The sequence below is a fragment of the Ursus americanus genome, chromosome 12, assembly GCF_024610735.1.
Source record: "Ursus americanus isolate L20-20 chromosome 12, mUrsAme1.1.p, whole genome shotgun sequence".
Lineage (NCBI taxonomy): Eukaryota > Metazoa > Chordata > Mammalia > Carnivora > Ursidae > Ursus > Ursus americanus.
The window spans coordinates 37,646,583-37,667,792 of NC_142138.1; the positions used below are offsets into that span (position 1 = coordinate 37,646,583).

Genomic DNA, 21,210 nt, shown 5'->3' on the forward strand with positions numbered 1-21,210 from the left:
TTGCATAAGGTGATGTCATGGAAAGAGCATGGGATAGAAGGGTCATGTATGTAGGCTCTGGACTGTAGTCCTGTGAGTTTGGACATGTCTTCTCACCTCAGCAAGCATCAGTTTTTTCATGTGTAGAATGAAGGGGTTACAATCCTTTCTGATAATCGTATACTATGATTTTGTGAAGCTGTGGACGCTGCCAAGAGGGTTGAGGAAAGGTTCCTCAGCTCCTGACACAGTACTCACCCACCATATTGCACACCTCAATCCCCAGTTCTTCAACCTGAACACCAATGGGCCTTCACCAAGACACAGTGAGCATGCAGGAAACACTCCTTTAAAAATGGGATCTCATTGGGGCGCCTGGGTGGCTCAGTCGTTAAGCGTCTGCCTTCGGCTCAGGGCATGATCCCAGAGTCCTGGGATCAAGCCCCACATCAGGCTCCTCTGCTGGGAGCCGGCTTCTTCCTCTCCCACTCCCCCTGCCTGTGTTCTCTCTCTTGCTAGCTGTCTCTCTAAAAAAAAAAGAAAAAAAAATGGGATCTCATTGATTCTTTAGGAAGTGGATCAATCATTCTTGTTAAGTTTAGAGATGAAAACTTAGACTACATTGAAGGGAAAGTACATAATCTTATTACCTAAATACATGATACATTTATACACAGTTTCAATGTTTTTCTTTGAACTAGTATTTCTCCCAAGTTATTAATTCTAACTGGAATAATGAGTAAAGTATGAATTCACTCAATAGCTCTCTGAAATTATCACATAACTTTCTTTTGACATTTTTCCAGCCTATGTTTCTCCTTGAACCAGACAGTAATAAAGAAGCAACGTACATCAGACATTGTGCAGTTTCCTCAATAGAAAATGGTCATAAGAAAGTAATTACAGATATACATTGGCTGTCTGACACATTTGAGGTGAGTCTTAATGGTTTCATAATTTTCTCCTGCTGGATTGTACATTTCGGAAGATTTTATTGAAAGAGCATGTTTCAAGTCAACAATTCATTTACATTTAAATCATAAAATAACCAGGAACCAGGGCATCAAACAGTTGTGTCAGTGTTGCCTGGCCAATATCTGACTTGGGGATGAGAATAAGGCCAATGTTTCAACTTCAATGGCTTATAAACCACTAAAAAAAGGTAGGTGGTGTCAACAATGATATAATACAATAGTGAAGAAGATAATAGTTTGATATGTAAAAATAGAGTGCAAATATTTTATACCCTCCGCCTTTGTGGATTTAAAATTTATGATTTCAGCTAGTTGAAGCAAGCAACTCTGAAGATCTGTGACATATAGTAATGTGTTATTTTGTCAAGGCAATTTTGAGTTGAATGCACCGTGAGGCTGGTAGGTGAAAACTAGTCATGCAGTGGATGAGTCCAGCTGAGTGCTTAGCATCTGCAATGCAGTTTGGCTTTGTAGTTCTGTACCTGACTCACTAAGTCTGGTGTTAGTGAATTTGGAAACTGGAAAGCTCCCCAAATGTTTACCTCAAGGACACTAAGGGTCGACTGTGTACCTTGAGAATATCAAAGAATATTATGAAAAAGTAAAGTTATAAAAGGTATTTCAACATATTCGAATGGGTTATGCAAAGCAACAATACTTTTAAAAGTTATAATGGACCAAAACAAATAGCCCAGACAGTTTCTGTTACCTCTAAGTTTAATATAGGGTAACTCTCTGCTCCAACTTCATCCCAGCTCACACCATACACACAAATTAATTCAGATGATTATATATTTGAATAAAAATAACAAATCACAGGAAAAATATAATAAAAACCAAAATAGAATACCATTGAATGTTATATTTCTGGATTGGAGATAGTTTCTAAGCTAATTAATGTTGAAAGAAATTCAAAACATCCACATGTAAATTTCTAAATTAACAAAGAGCAAACAACAAAATGGAGGAAAATATTGGTCTAAAATATGGTAAATACAAGATTTCCAGTAAATAAAACATATACTGAAAAACAATTAGTAGATAAACATGAAAATCATTCAGGCTTTCTAATATCAAAGACATTAATAATAAAGCAACAATAATATACTATTTTGGATCATTTAATTTTTAAATAAAAATTTAATAAATAATAATACCCTGTGTTAGAAAGGATGCAGTGGTGAAACCAGTAAATTCTAACACTGCTGGTTCCAACATACAACTTTTGGAATACAATTAGTTCTTAAATCATCCAAATTTTCAACTTTTTGAACAGTAATTCAAATTTTGGGAACTCATATTAAGAAATAATCCAGTTTGTGCCTCAAGATACAACATTACAAGCACATCTTAACAAATTATGTCAAAATGTATTCATGAAAAAATACTGGAAAAAATATAGGTAGAATTATATTTCATATTAAAACCTCCTATTTTCTGGGCAGAAGACATGAACAGACACTTCTCCAAAGATGACATACGAATGGCTAAGAGACACATGAAAAGATGCTCAACATCACTAGCCATCAGGGAACCACAATGAGATACCACCTTAAACCAGTTAGAATGGCAACAAGACAGGAAACAACAAATGTTGGAGAGGATGTGGAGAAAGGGGAACCCTCTTACACTGTTGGTGGGAACGCAAGCTGGTACGGCCACTCTGGAAAATAGTATGGATGTTCCTCAAGATGTTAAAAATAGAGCTACCCTACAACCTAGCAATTGCACTACTAGGTATTTACCGCAAGGATACAGATGTATTGAAAAGAAGGGGCACATGCACCCCATGTTCATAGTAGCAATGTCTACAATAGCCAAACTGTGGAAGGAGCTGAGATGTCCTTCAGCAGATGAATGGATAAAGAAGATGTGGTTCATATATACAATGGAATATTATCATATGTGGAACATAAGGAATAACAAGGAGGACCACAGGGAAAGGGAGGGAAAACTGAATGGAAGGAATCAGAGAGGGAGACAAACCATGAAAGACTCTGGACTCTGGGAAACAAACTGAGGGTTTTGGAAAGTGATGGGGGTGGGGAGAGTTGGGGTAACCAGGTGATGGGTATTAAGGAAGGCAAGTGTTGTGATGAGCACTGGGTGTTATACACAACTGATGAATCGTTGAACACTAAGTCAAAAACTAATGATGTACTATATGTTGGCTAACTGAACATAATAAAAAAATTTTTTTTTTGATACTGAAAAAAAACAACACTTGATTTTTGTACTCTATACTTTTCTTTTTTCCCTTGGATTCACTTTATGTCTGATAAAAAAAATCCTTAATGATTTGTTATAAAAAGAAAAGAAAAGAAAAGAAAAGAAAACCTCCTATTTTCCAAATGTCTATTAATATTATTATGTTGTTGTTGTTGTTTAAATCATTAAAACATAAAAGCCCAGAGCAAGCTCACTTCTGGGGTCTTGCACTTCATACAGCAGGGAAGGCTCAGTAGAGAGGCAACTCGGACTGTGGATTGCTTATCAGTTGAGTAGAAGTTCACAGCATTTGGGAACCAGAGAGCGTTCAGGCTGGTGTGGCTTTGGCCAGATTTCCAGAGTCTTAGCTCCTGGGACACCTACCAGCTTTAGCATGCAGCACCTATCGCCCTCCTCCCACCTGCTACTTTTCACTGTTTATTTGCTGCTGGAGCCCCTACCTTTGATTACTATCTTGCTCACCAGTCCTACCAGGAAGGTAGGGAATTGGGGTAGGGAATTGATTCAAGAGTGGTACCTTCATAGATTGCCACAAAAACTTTCTCCTTCTTTCAAAGCTAGCTAGTTGGGGGGCGCCTGGGTGGTTCAGTCGGTTAAGCGTCTGCCTTCGGCTCAGGTCATGATCCTGGGGTCCTGGGATCAAGCCCTGCATCGGGCTTCCTGCTCTGCTGGGAGCCTGCTTCTTCCTCTCCCACTCCCCCTGCTTGTGTTCCCTCTCTCACTGGCTGTCTCTTTCTGTCAAATAAATAAATAAAATCTAAAAAAAAAAAAAAAAAAGCTACCAATTTGGGACTTCTAGGACCCTCAGGAGCCATAATCCTCCTTGGACTCTTGCCTGTGCTGGGTGACTGTTGGTAATCAAAGTAACACTAAAGGTCTTCTTTACTGACCTTATCTGCTTAACAATCTCATAAAGACTCCTATGTTCTGTTCCACCATTAATAGTAAAATACAAAAGAGCCTACACTTCTAATTATAATGGATAATTGTGATACACCATCTATATATTATAAAACTGTTAAAAATTTGACTTATGAGTACACAGGTTAGTATTCAAATTACATCCACTGAAAAATCTAAGGATAGAAATTTTTATGCATGCTAGCTAAAACTATGCAAAAATGTTTCTATGAAAAAAGACTGGAAAAACATATGGCAGAATTACATTTTATTTTAAAACTTATCCTCCAAATTTCTGTGATATTGTTATATTCTTTTAATAAAAATTAAAACAAAGAAGAAAATATTAAAAGAGTAAAACACTGTGAGAAAAGTCATTACTCCAGGTACACAGAACTTAACTTTTTGTGTTTTTAAAAAACAGATCAACAGACAGGGTGCTGTCTTTGAGAATCGAAATGGAATATGCTGTCAACTTGTCACATGTTCAGCTGATTGGTATGTCTTTGTTATAGTTCTTGGGTCAATTTCAAAGTTGGAGGGGGTGGGGAGGAAAATTTTCCTCACCCTTCTACCAAGCAATACTCTGGACACCAGCTGGGCATCTCACAGCTCAATTCTGACACTATCCACCAGGATTCACAGGTAAGGTTCAGTGCTACACGACTGCTCTCTCGAACACCTCCCCCCACCACAACCCACTCCCCTGCCGACCACCTCAGACGCCAGTCACAAACCCAAGTCAGTACCTGTAGTTCGGACTGACTGGCTGTAGATTGGAGGTTCCCAAGAGTCCCTCCTCAGGTTGGATTAATTTGCTAGAGGGGCTCACAGAACTCAGAGGAACATTTTACTTACTAGGTTACTGGCTTATTATAAAAGGATGTAACTCAGGAGGAGCCAGATGGAAGAGATGCAGAGGGCAAGGCACGGGGAAAGGGTGAGGAGCTTCCATGCCCTCTCTTGGTGCTCACTCTCCCGGAACTTCCACGTGTTCACCAACCAGGAAGCTCTCTGAACCTTGTCCTCCTAGGGATTTAGGGGGCTTCATTACTCAGGTATGATTGATTAAATCTTTGGTCATTGGTGACTGAACTTAATCTCCAGCACCTGTCCACTCCCTGGAGGTCAGGGTAGAACTGAAAATTCCAACTCCCTAATTGCAGGGTTGGCTCCATTGGTCACCCATCCTTAGGTGCTTTCCAATATCGCTTCATTAACGTAACAAAAGGCATCTTTCCCACACTCTACATCTAGGAAATTCCAAGGGTTTTAGAAGCTCTCTGCTAGAATCCTGGAGGAAAAACCGATTTATATATCTTATAATTCACAATATCACAGTCTTATTTTAAACACTACCGAAAATGTTTTCATACAATATATTATTTTTTCTTAGATACTTCTAAAATTATCTTCTGTTCCTTAAATAATCTTTTTGTAACAATTAAACCTGATATTAACAACAGGGCAGAATATTATAGATTGTTGCTGATTGAAAAAATATTTTTATAGATACAAATATGTTGTAAAAAGAATACATATATGTATACATACCCACCCCCACACAACTATATCCTATACTATAGGTAGTAAGTAATAAAGTTGCTGAATCAAAGAAAGAGCTGACTCAGGCCTCAGAAATAACCCCAGGGATTTGGGTAGCAGGAATGAATGGCCAGCCCCTTCCACCTGAATGAATCAGTTCCAACCTGACTTCTGTTACATTACAAAGTCACCCCTTTGGCCAAGGAGGGAATGGCAGGGCACCTTGAGTGACAGTTCCAACCTGACTACATGGAATGGGGAAGGGGCAGTTCCCCCAAAAAACAAAACAATTAGAATGCTCTTGCTAACAAATAAAAGAGCACAAGGGTAGGGGGATTATTGCCCAAAAGGGCCACCAGTAGGGTTATCTGGAATATTATACAACACTTAAAATTGTAATGATTCATGGAGCAATGTTTATGGTATGATGTTGATGATAAACAACACAATGCAAAGCTATACTCTTCTTTAGTAGCCTTGGAAAACATTTAGAAACACTGAATAGACTTAAAATATTACATGTTTTTTTTTTAATTTAAGACACAGGTCCTTGATTGTTGGTTATAATGATGGTCCTTGAATTTAGAAATATTCTAGAATATTCTGGAAACAATTCCTTCAAAAGTTGTTAAAGTTTAAAAAAAAAAGCTTATGCATTTAGAAAAGCTAATTTTTAGTTATTTGGAAAACTTACCAGTGCTAATCTTTATACCTCAGCCATGCCAAGGTTCTTATAATATAGAATAAGATAAAATAATGATCCATTAATAAAGAATATGTGACTGAACAATGGAATATTACTCAGCCATAAAGAAGAATGAAATCTTGCCATTTACATCAACATGGATGGATCTAGAAGGTATAATGCTAAGTGAAATAAGTCAGACAAAGACAAATACCATACGATTTCACTCATGTGGAATTTCAGAAATAAAACAAACAACAACAAAAAAGAGACAAAAAAACACTGAACTATAGAGAACAAACCGGTGGGAGATGGATGGGGGGATGAATGAATTAGGTGAAGAGGATTAGGAGTGCATGATGAGTACTGAGTAATGTAGAGAATTGTTGAATCACTATATCATATACCTGAAACTAATATAACATTGTATGCTAATTATACTGGAATTAATAAATAAATAAATTTTTAATTAATTTTTAATTTTTAAAATCCCCAAAAAAGAATATGGGATTAATTTATGCAGAAAGTTCAACTGAAGTTTTCTGTATTTAGCAAAATCATTTTATGAATAATGCAAATTAATGCTTATAAATGAGATTCAAGAAGATCTTTCTAACTTGGAAAAACGGTTTTAAACCAACTGTAATTACAGATCTTTTTGTGTCATTTGTGGTGTTTTCCCAAAGATTTATGTTTTGATAACATAATAATGATTAATACTTTCAATAATTCATTACTAAAATGAATAAGTGATAGATATTAAGTCACATAAATGAACAAAAGTTTTGTTAGTCTTATTTGAGCTACTATACGTTTATCTAAATACTTTAACTTACACATCTAAATTCTTTAATAATATCTTAAGTTTATTAATCAGGTTACTCATAACCTCAGTGATAGAAATAATGGAGCTAATATGGCATATTCTTTGCCATCCTCATCATATGTTTTCACATAATTAATACAAAGTCACTTTTATACTAAAATACTGGACAAGTATGATTATAAATGTATTACCAAGTTTAATACACTCAAAATTATACTCTGTATATATGTGTGGAGCTTTATAAAGAATTTTCATACACATTATCTCATTTGATTTTTATAATCAACCTGTAAGGAAAGAGAAATAAGCGGAGAAATAACCTTTATTGGATGTTTACTATGTACAAAGCACATTAAATCCAACATTGCTTATGTATGTACTGTTTTCCCTATAAATATACTATATTTATATTATATATATAGTATATTCAGATTATATATTGTCTTTGCATTATATATTTATACATTTATAACATATATATAGTTATATATCATGTCTCTGTATATGACACCAAAAACACAAGCAATAAAAGAAAAAAGATAAGTTGAAATTCATCAAAATTATTGTGTTTCAAAAGGCACTATCAAAAAATTGAAAAGATAGCCCACAAAATGGGAGAAAATATTTGCAAATCACGTATTGGATTAGAAATTTCTATGCAGAATATATAAAACTCTTACAGCTCAACAATAAAAGGACAACCCAATGTAAAAAGGAGCAGAGACTATCAGTAGACCTTTTCCCCCAAAAAATATAAAATTGGCCAATAAGCATGTGAAAAGATGTTCAACATTCGCTATGAGGGAAATGCAAATCAAAACCACGAGACCTAAAACAGCCAAAGCAACCATCTTGACAAAGAACAAAGTTGGAGGACTCATACTTCGTGATCTCTAAACTTTCTACAAAGTTACAACTAGAGACAGATGAACTGACACTGGCCTGAGGATAGACATAGAAATCATAGAGTTCAGCAATAAACCCATATGTCTATGGATGACTGATTTTCAACAAGGGTATGAAGGCAATTTAATGAAGAAAGACTAGTCTTTTCAACAAATGGTGCTGGGACATCTGGATATCTGCAAGGAAAAGAATAAAGTTGGACCCTTAACTCACACTGTCTACAAAAATTAATTGAAATTGGAACAAAGACCTAAATGTAAGATCTAAAACTATGCAACTTTTAGAAGAAAACATAAGCAAATAAAAGCATAAATGTTCATGACCTGGGATTAGATAGTGATTTCCTACATGTTGCATCCAAAGTACAAGCAAATGCAACCTAAATCCATTTTGATGAGACACCACTTCCCCCACTAGGATAGCTATAATAAAAAAAGACAAAAAGTAGCAAGTGTTGGCAAGGATGTGGAGAAACTGGAATCCTTATACATTGCTGATGGGGATATAAAAATGACAGTTGCTTTGGAAAACAATCTAGCAGTTTTTCAAAAGATCAAACACAGAAATTACCATATAACTCAGCAATTACACTCCCCAATGTATACCCAAGAGAAATGAAACTATGCATCCACACAAAACATAGACAAATGTTCACAGCAGCATAATCCATAATAGTCCATCAACTGATAAATGGATAAACTGTGACATATTCCATACAATGGAATATTATTTGGCAATACAAAGAAATGATATACTACCACATGGATGAACTCTGAAAATATGCTAAATGAAAGAAGCCAGTCACCAAAAGCCACATACTGTCTGATTCTATTTATACGAAAATTCCAGAATAGACAAATCTATACAGACAGGAAATAGACTGGTATCGTCTAGGGCTGATGGGAACGGACTGGGGGACAATGAGGAGTGACCACCAATCTATACAAGGTTTCTTTTTGGGGTGATAAAAATCTTCTAAAATTGATTGTGGTGATGGTGGCACAAGTCTGTTGACTATAGTAAAAGCCATTGAATTGTATACTTTCAGTGGGTGAATTTTGTGCTATCTGAGTTAGATCTTAATAAAGTTGTTATGTTAAAAAAAGATGGTATCAATCTCTAAACTCAGTTCTCATATATGATATTAGTGTCAATACAAGCAAAGTCATCAAATAACCCTATAAACTGTATAGTTCTCTAAAATATAAGATGTAAAACAGTTCCATGTCATAGAAATCTTAGTTTCAGAGATATTAAAACACAGCCATGATCACATTGCTAATGTGTAGCAGCAGAAAGTATGATAGTTCTAAGGCTACACCTCTTACTTGTACTAAATAAAATGTGAATTTTTTTTAAAGCACAATATGTTTTTGGGATATCAGACCACAGAAAGCTTTAATCCCTCAACCAATAGAGAAAAAGAAAGAAGAGCACATTGAAATTCCTTTTGATGTACCATCTACTTTTTTGCATCTCGATCTTTCCTGGAAACCTCTCACTAAGGTAAGTAACATGCAATTTAGTCCATTCTATTTGCTTGCATACACTCTGTAATACATATGCATATACATACAAAATATACACACAGCAGTAGAGCAGGTCAAATTAACTTAGGACTTTATAATTCATGTATTCATTTAACCAATAAATTCTTTAATTGAGAATTATTATGAAGCCTGCCTAGGTCAAGCCAGCAATCACAATTTTTGGGAACTCAAGTTTGATATTTGTTCATGTATAAGTAAGCCACAACTTACTGATGGTTTGTATAAAAATTATTCATTTGCATAAGCAGTTGCTTGTAAATTAATAGGCTCTCAGGTTAGCCTGGAAAGCTAATTTTAATCACTAATATAGGCAAAATTCTGTATATTTTAATACCTATAACCAAACAAAACTGAAAGTAAACGAAAGAAAAATTATTTGTACTTTTCTTGAAAGGCAGAGCTTTGAAGAAAAGCAATTTTAATTTAAGAAAGATATGGCTGTGGATGGAATATGTGTGGAAAGTATGAATGGGCTTCTGACATTGATGACTCTCTTTTCTTTAGAAAGTCTAGTTCCAATTCCAAACTTAATATTTATTCCCTTATTTTACAAGTATCACTAGAATTACATTATTATGCATTTGCTTCAAATGGAAGAGAGAACACAGAGGGGTGAGAATATTCTGGAAGGAGCTGGGATTAGAAATCAGAAAGAGAAGATTAGGAATTTTCTGGAGTAGGATTTACAGAGCTGTAAATTGTTTAAAAAGAAATGAACAAACAGAAACTTACCTGGGAATAATTGTCAGCATGTGGAAAAATATCCTGATGGAGAAATGTGGGACAGAAGCTGTGAGGGAAAAATATAAAGTGTGAAAGCTTCCCATTTTGATGCAGATCCAGGGCCACTTCTGGAACTCAGGGGCACGTGTGTCCCCAAGGGGACTCAGCAGTGCCTGGCAGATGAAAAGACCCTGCACAACTTTCTGGAGCTTCATTTAAGTGAAAGATGTAGAAACCAGAAGAATAAACCATTATTTTATATTAAAACCAAAAAGTATGTATTATGAAATAGAATACACAATATTTTCAGAAATTATCAAAAACTAGGGATGTACTGTATGGTGACTAACATAATATAATAAAAAATATTATTAAAAAATAAAAATAAAAATGGAAAACAAAGATGATTCTAGGTTTTTGATCAAGTAATAATAATTAGTAAGTTGTAAAAAAAAAAAAAAAAAAACCACACATCTGGAATGTACCACACCAAGAGTGAACCCTAACACCAAGAGTGAACTCTAACTTAAACTATGGACTCTGGATGATAATGATGCTTTGTTGTAAGTTCACTGATTAAAACAAATGGACCATGCTGGGAGGATGTTGACTGTGGGGGAGGTTGTGTGTGAGTGTGGGGGGGGGGGGCGGTTATATGAACTCTGTACTTTCTGCTCCCCTCTGCTATGAACCTAAAACTGCTCTGAAAAATAAAGTCTATTAAAAAATGAAAAAAAAGTATCCATAAGGAAATTCCATCATAGCTGTATTTGTATTAAGCATGTATTTTTAATTTTTGCTTTTAGATCCCCCCCTTTTTAAAGGCTATTGATGTTCCATTTCTTAAGCTTAGTGGTGTATTTCCAGATTTTTTATATTACTATGTTTTTTGTGTGTGTTGAATGCTCATAATAACTATTTTAAAAATCTTAAAAAAAAAAAAGAAATTAAACACATGAGACTGGGATCTGGAAATGAGCCCCTGGACAAGCTCCCTTCAGTCGCAGGGTTTTAGAAACTGTGCTTTAGGGGTGCCTGGGTGGCACAGCAGTTAAGCGTCTGCCTTCGGCTCAGGGCGTGATCCTGGTGTTATGGGATCAAGCCCCACATCAGGCTCCTCCGCTATGAGCCTGCTTCTTCCTCTCCCACTCCCCCTGCTTGTGTTCCCTCTCTCGCTGGCTGTCTCTATCTCTGTCAAATAAATAAATAAAATCTTTAAAAAAAAAATAGAAACTGTGCTTTAGGCACTGTCTGTAGGGAAACACAACTAGGAATCTGAGAGAGAACGGAAAAGGGACAAGGGGAGGGAGGTGGGAAACAGTCATCTGGGAGCAGAAGGAAAAAGCAAGAATAAGTCATCCGAAGGATATATGGAAATAATCTTTCTTATATGTTCTCCCAAAAGATAAGGCTGTCTAAAGGTGAAACAAGTTTAGACCACTGCCCAACCAAGATCAGCCTGAGTGAAGACAATCTCCTTTACAAAGCACAAGGTAACTGTCATTGCTTATTAAAATGGCATGTCATCGTTTGAGTATTAGTGATTCCTTACGTCCAGGGTGAGTTACATTTTGTAAAAAGAACACAGAAAACCAAACCCTCCATTCTGGAACTTTATAATGGCTATAATAACTATAGGGACAGCTGGGTAGCTCAGTCAGTTAAGCTTCCATCTCTTGATTGGGCTCAGGTCATGATCTCAGGGTTGTGAGATGGAGCCCTGCCTCAGGCTCCACGCTGGATGTGGAATCTGCTCAAGATTCTGTCTCTCCCTCTCCCCCTCTCCCTCACTCCATCTCTCTCTCTCAAAAACCAAAAACAAAAAAACTATAGCCAATACATTAAAACTGCCTATACACACACAAAGATTTGACGACAGAATTCAGCTTAGTTTAGTTTCATAAACATTTTTCGAATATAGTTTTGAGAACTCATTACATTAAAAATTTTATAAAGCTGTCTTAATACATATGTATGTGCTCAAAGAATAATTCTATAGAATGGAATATATCTCAAGTCTAGCAAAGTAAGTTATGAAGTATAAGAAACAAATTACCATTCCCGGTCAGAATATAATAGAAAAGTTAATATTTGCACAGCACCATGATAAAGCAGAGTAGAGGGGTGCCTGGGTGGCGCAGTCCTTAAGCGTCTGCCTTCGGCTCAGGGCGTGATCCCAGCGTTATGGGATCGAGCCCCACATCAGGCTCCTCTGCTGTGAGCCTGCTTCTTCCTCTCCCACTCCCCCTGCTTGTGTTCCCTCTCTCACTGGCTGTCTCTCTCTCTGTGTCAAATAAATAAATAAATAAAATCTTAAAAAAAAAAAAACAGAGTAGAGAAATAACAATTGCCTTTTAAATCTATCTCAACTCAAACCCTACATCTTTGTTGAAGTAATTGAAGGGTACACATATAAATGTCAAAACTATTAAAATAAAGGTGTACATGAATATCCCGCCCCGGGAGAAATGCATAATGAAAATGTAGAAGAATCACTAGAAACTGAAGTACTTTCCAAATGTTTGCCTTGTCAAATGGATTTCCATTTATAAATTGCTGAATGTTTAGTTAAATGATAGAATATGTCAGAAAAAACATAATATATATCTAATACCCTGCTTGGGCAAAACTCACTTTGAAGCTGTGTGTTTCATAGATACAACCCAAGACCTCATGCTAAAAAAAAAAAAGAAAAGAAAAAAAGAGAAAAAGAATCACTAAATGTTTATAGACCTTTCTAAGCAATATTAAAACATTGCATGTTTTTTATGTATTTGGGTCTGCTTCATTCCAGAAGGAATGGAAGGTGAGTTCTCTCCTCCACTTCTTTGTATTCGACTGTCAGCTGCAATGTATTGAATTCCAGCCATGAGTTAAGTACTGTGCTTCCTAATACTGCACATGCTTTCATTCATTTACCAGGTATTTATAAAGTGCTTATTTTATGCTAGGCCCGGGGGTGCAATGGTGTGTAAAACAGATGTTAATGATTGTGACAATCCTCCAAACTGGGAATTTTCATTACCATTTTATGATTAAGGAAACTAAGACTGAGAGAGGTTAATGTAATTTGTAAAGGGTAACTCCTTAGGGGTGCCTGGGTGGTTCGGTTGGTTGAGCGTCTGCCTTTGACTCAGAGTCCTGGGACTGAGCCCCATGTTGGGCTCCCTGCTCATTGGGGAACCTGTTTCTCCCCCCTCCTCCCCCTCTGCCCTCCCCATGCTCGTGCAGTCTCTCTCTCCCTAGCTAATAAATAAATGAAGTCTTAAAAAAAAAAAAGAGTAACTCATTAAATGCTCCACTCTTACTTTTTAAATTAATGAAAAAAAGATCATGAGGATCTTATTGTCTTTATCCAGTTGATAGTAAGGGTATCACTGTAGCTTTTAAAAGTGTGGTTTTTTTCCTTATTCACTTTCAAAAAGTTTACTGAGGTATAATTGACATACAGTAAAATGTACTGTTGCTTTCAACACAGGGCTATTACATATACATATACATATAAATGCACGTGCACCTATACGTATACATGCCTTTGTAGGGACGTGTGCTTTTATTTGCTTGGGTAAATACTTAAGAATGGGATGATTAAATCATATGGCAGGTGTATGCTTAACTTTTTAAGAAACTGCCAGAGTGTTTTACAAAGTGGTTATACCATCTTACATTCTAACAAACAGTGCAGGAGAGTTCCAGTTTTTCCACATCCTCATGAACAGACAGTATGGCTAGTCTTTTTAACTGAACTATTCTAAAACGGGTATAGCAGTATCTCATTTACATTTACCTAATGACCAAAGATGTTGAGCATATTTGCATGTATTTTTTTGCCACTCATATATATATATCTTCTTTGATGAAGTGTCCGTATCTTTTACCCATTTTTAGTTGTGCTGTTTGTTTTCTTATTGAGTGTTCAGAGCTCTTAACATATTCTGCATACTAGTCCTTTATCAGATATGATTTGCAAATCATATCCCACTCTGTGACTTACACTCTGTTAAAATATTAAGTGCCATTCTCCTAACACTGTCTTCTGAAAGCAGAAGTTTTAATTTTGAGGAAGTCTAGTTTATCAGTTTGTTCTTTTGTGGGTCATGATTTTGGTTTTGAATGTAACCAACGGTTGGGTTCTTTTTTTCCTAGGAGTTTTATAGTTTTATAACGAAGTTTGTGATCTTCATTGAGATGATTTTTTTTTCTATGCACAAATTATGGATCAGAGTTCATTTGTGTGTGATGTTCCAGTTGAAAACATTATCCTTTCTCCACTGGATTGCTTTTGCACCTTTGTCAAAAATCACTTGTCCAAATATGTGAGAGTCTATCTCTGAACTCTCTATTTTGTTCTATTGATCTGTGTCTGTCTTTACACCAATACCACACTGTCTTGATTACTGTAACTTTATAATTAGTCTTGAAATTAATGCTCATCCTTCAACTGTTTTCTTTTTCCAAACTCGTTTTTGACCATTCTAGGTTTCTTGCTCTCATGTGCATTTTGGATCTTTTGTCTTGCATAAGCCTGCTCTGACTTGGATTGGTAAATCAGTATTACAAGAATTTGGTGTCTCCAATATAGAGTCCTTTGAGTCATTAGAACAGTATATCTCCCCACCTACTTAAATCGTTAATTTCTCAGTGATGTTTTATAGTTTTCAGTGTACAGGTCTTTCACTTCTTTTGACAGATTTGTCTCTAAGTCTTTCACATTTTTTTGGTGCTCTAGTAAATGGTACTTTCAAATTTTTAATTTCTGATTGTTCATTACTAGTATATAAAATACAATTGATTTTTGAGTACTGATTTTGTATCCTACAATCTTCCTAAAATCATATTAGTTATAGTGGCTTATTTGTAGATTTATTTGGGTTCTCTATATAGATGATAATGTCATCTGTAAATAAGGACAGTTTTACTTCTTTTCTGATATGTATGATTTTTTTCTTTTACCTGATTACACTGGCTAGAAACCTCAGGATGGAAAGTGGTTAGAGAGCATTCTTGTTTTATTCCAGATCTTGGGGAGAAAGCACTTAGTCTTTCCCCATTAAGTATGATGTTAGCTATAGGGTTTTCATAGAGTCCTTTCTCAGCTTGAAGAAATTTCCTTTTATATACCAATTAATGTTGGATTTTTGTCAAAAGATTTTCTGCCTTTTTAGAGATGATCATATGCTTTTTTTCCTTTTTAAACGTATTAATATGGTGAATTACTTTGATTAATATCTGAATGTTAAACTAGCCCTGGATTCCTGGGATAAACCCCACTTGGTTGTGATTCAGTAATTATAATCCCTTAATTTTTAAAAAAGATTTTACTTATTTATTTGACAGACAGAGAGACAGCCAGTGAGAGAGGGAACACAAGCAGGGGGAGCAGGAGAGGAAGAAGCAGGCTCCCAGAGGAGGAGCCTGATGTGGGGCTCGATCCCAGAACGCTGGGATCACGCCCTGAGCCGAAGGCAGACGCTTAAGGACTGCGCCACCCAGGGCCCCATAATGCCTTAATTTTTTAAAGAACAATTTTTACACTATTATCTCTATACTTCTATCTGTGTTTTTCAAAACACGTATTAAACTCTTGCAGAGTGCTAGGCTCTGAGGATATAGCTGTGAAAGCATAATTCTCTGCTTCCATGGAGCTTACCTTCCAGTGTGATAGATACGTATCTATATCCACTTAAGGAAGGACCTATCTAAAATGAATCTTGAAGCATGACCCAAACAAATGTCATCAAACAGGAATACTCCCCATCAAATGAACGTTCTCTTTCCAGACGAAGTCATTTTGTGGATATTTCTTAGAGAAAGGTGTACTGGATAAATCAGTTCATAAAGGGAATGGACAGATAATTTTTTAGATTCTCAGCTGAGATGGTGGTTGGTTGTGTCCCTTTACGTGTGTTCAGAAGTCTGTGTTGCAGGCAATTCCACAAGTTCTGGAGAAAATTAAATTTCACTTGGTAATCTCAATGGACCTTGCTAACACACACCTCTTATCACTAAAGGCAGTTACTGTGTTCATGACCTGCCTCTTGTGTAGATGGCCAGCTCTCAGAACTTTACCTGAGATCTCATTATTGTATTTTAAATCTCCTTAGGACACACTGCCAGCTATGCGCCTACTCTGGCCAGACTTGAACCTATTGACTAGAATACATTCCTCTGCTTCTTGACCACATGTTGTTTATTGACCCTGTATTGGTTCTTCGACCTTCCACCAGGAATCCCAAGTTCTCGCTCTTCCACCATCACACTCTCTTGAGACCTCCGTGCGGCTCACGGTCTGGTGCTGTGTTGCCACCTAGTGGCTGCAGGCCGCGTGGCTCTCACCGGCCGTGTTAGATCCGGAATAGTCCGTGCCCTTCTAGGCGCTCACTTCGGATGTTCTTTTTGTTTACTCTGTTGAGGAAGACTTTGTTCTAAATATTTTTGGAATTCCTATTTTGGAATTGCCTTCAGAGCCTCCGTTATATTCTTCTGAGCACTGTGGCATAGTTAGTTAAGGATGCGGATTCTGGAGTTCGGTTTTAAATCCCAAAGCCACCATTTATTATTTGACCAGGTCAAATTACTATACCACTCTGTGCCTTCCCTTTTTAATAAACCTGTTTGAAAAGAGAGAGGTGAAGATAAGGGAAGTAAATAATGAAGGTAACTACCTCATGGAGTATTGTGGAGATAAACTGAGTTAATACATAGACAGCTCTAAGAACAGCTCTCTGTCATCCTTGAAGAATTAGTGCTGAACCACCCCGGGAGTTACTGCGAGGACCGAGTGAAACGGCGCACGCGGAGCACACCGTCAGTACCCGCCGCACAGTCTCGATAGTAAGCGTTCAGTAGATGTTGGCTGCTGTTAGTTTCCCAGGCGCTGCCGCTGGAAATCCGTGGATGGATTCCGTGAGATTGATGCGGGGTTTAATAAAGATGCAGGATATTCCAGTCCAGTCTGAGCAAACACAGTAGGTGATCACATTGTTCTCTGGCCTCATTCTCTTGAACTCCACCACAGTAAACACTATCAGCCAAGCCCCTTTTCTCAGAGCTCCTGCTTGGCTTTTGGGGTTTTCCTGATACTTCTTCAGTTTCTCTCCTCGGACTTCTTTGCCTGCTGCCTTCTCATCGTGAATGTACCTCAGACTTTAACATGAGCGGTGTGCTTTCCGCGTTACTCACCCCTTTCGATAACTTGGTCCACTCTTACTCTGTTGAGAATCCTCCACCTCGCCTCTCGCTGTCTCCTGGGTTTGAACCCAACCTATTCCCTCCACGTCAGTGTGTCCAGAACAGAACTTGAGTCATCCCTGTTTCTCTCTTCAGGGCCCTACACCCAGTCTCTCACTAGGATAACTAGGTCTTCCTTTACAGTGCATCTCACATTTGCCTCTTCGTGTCACCTGTACTGACCCCTGGATCAGGCTCTTGGCTCCCCTTGTTAGACCAGAGGGCTTCAAACTCTTCCATCTTGCAACTTTCAGGAAACATTTTTGAGCACATATTCCCAATGAGCATGTATTTATCTACAAATTATATGCATGTTTTATTCTATTAAATATACTCTACTAATACTAATATATTAACGTATGTTATTTAAAAAGAGAAAAACAGACATTGAAATGAGAGTGAAGAATTTGACATAAATAATATCTTTTAGTAAGAACAATGTGGGGGTGCCTGGATGGCTTAGATGGTTAAGCCTCTGCCTTAGGCTCAGGTCATGATTTCCAGGTTCTGGGAGTCGGCTTCTCCCTCTCCCTCTGCCTTTCCCCTCTGCTTGTGCTCTCTCTGTCTCTCTCTCTCTCAAATGAATAAATAAAATCTTAAAAAAAAAAACAATGTGATTAAATGTACCTAGTTATTTCTTGAAATGTTGATTGACACTTATTTAAAAGTCTGGATTCATGTTTGGCTTACTTAAATATTTTTTGTGATGTCTTACTTATTGGGAAAGGATCTACAGGCCCAAAGCCTGTAGATCTCTAATAAAGGAAGTGCCGGTTGATTGTACCAACAAAATCACAATTGTTTGGGTTTTTTAAAGATTTTATTTACTTATTTGACAGAGAGAGAGAGAGAGCATAAGCAGGGGGAACGGCAGGCAGAGAAGCAGGTTCCCTCCTGAGGGCCTGGACCCCAGGACCCTGGGATCATGACCTGAGCCAAAGGCAGATGCTTAACTGACTGAGCCACCCAGGTGCCCCTCATAATTGTTTTTTTGCTTTGTCCATAATTATGCTACATTTTTTAAATGGAATGTATATTTTTTAGACCTGAGGTTTTTTCCTATTTTAGTTTTCGTTTATATGTTTGTTTATTGGTTTTTACATTTGTTTTCCCATGGGTGATATAACCTGGATGATGATATATTGAAATGTGCTGAATAGAGTTCCCAGAAATTTAATATCACATTTTTTAAAAACTAGCAAGCAACCTGGGAATATGCCCAAGATAATATTTTTAAGAGAACAGAAAAGCAGGATACAAAGCTAAAATACCCAATTAAAAGAAAAAAAAAAGAATATATATTCACAGAAATGTAATTACAGGGAAATATTTTAATAGTAGTTATCTCTGAGAAATATGATAATGGATAATTTTTGTTATTTTCCTCATGCTTTTCTCTATTTTCCAAAGCTTCAGTAAATAACACTTATAAATTTTAGCTCACAAAAAGACTTTTGTTTTAAAACAAAATGACATCAGATACTTTTAAAAACAAAGAATTTCCAGATGGTGTTTGAATTTTAGCTCCCAGATTAACTATGCTCTGTTTGCATGTATAGTTACAAGCTATTATATAGTACAATCAGTGATGTTCTTAAAGTAATAAACCTGAGCTAATCAGAAAACTTTAAATTATGTTCTATGCATTGCTATGTTTATGAAAAACAAGTAATACATTTTAGATGGCTCTATTTTTTTAGAAGTTAGATCACTTTTGACACTTAAATGGCTCATCTTGAATTATCTGAAAAATTTCCAGATGATGCTAACTGAATAAAAATGACACGAGTTTCTATTTAGAGTCTTATTGAGAATATCAAGAGTAATGTAATCTGGAGGATATATTTCATGTCCAATTTTTACTGTAAATAATTCTGAAATGATATAATTAATGTAGAACTGTTTTTTAAACTGTGTGCCATGGAACTTTTTAGAGCCCCTGAAAGTAGTAGAGGGGTGTCCCCCTTCCCATCAGGAAACACTTTAATCATAGCAACGCAGGTTTTGATAAATTTTACATTCAAGGGTTCCTGCATATGCTTTGGTTTGGAAAAAAAAAAAAGTGTTCTGCTAAATTAGAAATCTAAAGATGTTTACACTTAATGCCTACCACACTGGGGAGGGAATGGGGCAGATGTGCATAGCGAGGGACAGAAAAAATAAACTAACCATATTTTAAAAGGTCTTTCACTGTAAATATGTACTTCTTCTATTCATACTCCTCTGAAAGACAAAATACTAGCCCAGAGCAAAGCAGTGAAGGCAGGAGAGATGAACCCATACCACAATCTGGAAGGTGGGTTGGTCAATCATCTCAAGCCAATAGAGGACTTCTGCACAAAATTCTTTGTGGGAACAGAGGTGAGTTAGAATTATCTGCTCTTTTATATATACATTATATAGAGTCTCCACGATTATGTGTGTATATATATATATATATATATACATATATACAGAGAGAGTTGTCATTATATATATTCTTAATTTCAGCCTTACTGAGACATAATTGACATATGAAATTGTAAGGTGTTTAAAGTGTACATCATGGTGACTTCATGTATGTATACGTTGTGAAAGGGTTCCCCCATCTAATTAAGTAACACGTCCATCACCTCACATATTTATCTTTGTGCCTGTGTGTGTGTGATAACATTTAAGTTATATTCTCTTAGCAAATTTCAATTATACGATGTAGTGTTATACTGTAGTCACCATGTTTTACGTTCTATCCTCAGAACTCACTAATCTTACAGCTGAAAGTCTGTACCCTTTTACCAGCCTCTTCCTATTTCTCCCACCCCCACCCCCACTTTGGCAACCACTTTTCTATTCCATTTCATTACAACCTCTACTGTACATTTGCTTTATGAAGGCTTATAATATTTATACCATTCCTGTATTTTAACATACTTATTTGCATTGAATTTTTTTATCTTGATGCTTCATAGATTCACATTTAAAATGTTCCTGATGAATGTGAAAAAAAATCTATAAAATTCAGTATGACCCTCTTTACTAATGATTTATTAATCAACCTGAAAATATTTATTGAATACCCACACCATATAGAAGAAACCACACTAAGTATTAGAGATCTACTAAGAAAGTATATAGCTTTGTTAGCTAGCATAATGTAGTAGCAAAACTCACTCGATTCAAAAGATAAATAACAACGGAGGGGCGCCTGGGTGGCACAGCAGTTAAGCGTCTGCCTTCGGCTCAGGGCGTGATCCTGGCGTTACGGGATCGAGCCCCACGTCAGGCTCCTCCACTATGAGCCTGCTTCTTCCTCTCCCACTCCCCCTGCTTGTGTTCCCTCTCTCGCTGGCTGTCTCTATCTCTGTCAAATAAATAAATAAAATCTTTAAAAAAAAAAAGATAAATAACAACGAGATATGATAATGATAATGGCTGCCAGTTTTTGGCACCTACTGTAATAACCAAAGTGAGCTTACATTTATTGAACATTTTCTATATAACAGGGTCTGTGCCAGGTATTTGTTCCAAATTATATTTCATTTAATCCTAATAATCTTGTAGGGATTAATCTTCACTTTGCAGATGAAGAAATGAGGCTCAGAACTTTATCTACAGTCATACAGAGACAGAGATGCTCTTTTCATTCATTACACTAGTTCCCTGAAATAAAGGGTTTTCCCCTCA

General features: G+C 36.5%; 1 protein-coding gene across 2 annotated transcripts in view; it reads left to right on the plus strand.

The window, feature by feature from the left end:
• The window catches only part of DNAI3 (dynein axonemal intermediate chain 3), a 64,659-nt gene that overhangs the window by 27,727 nt on the left and 15,722 nt on the right, over positions 1 to 21,210 (plus strand). For both annotated transcript variants that reach the window (XM_045801878.2, XM_087866071.1), the window contains exons 13-17: positions 786 to 914; positions 4,507 to 4,580; positions 9,406 to 9,550; positions 11,723 to 11,810; positions 19,778 to 19,908. In XM_045801878.2, coding sequence (XP_045657834.1) covers positions 786 to 914; positions 4,507 to 4,580; positions 9,406 to 9,550; positions 11,723 to 11,810; positions 19,778 to 19,908 — 567 coding nt within the window. The remainder of the gene's footprint in view (positions 1 to 785; positions 915 to 4,506; positions 4,581 to 9,405; positions 9,551 to 11,722; positions 11,811 to 19,777; positions 19,909 to 21,210) is intronic.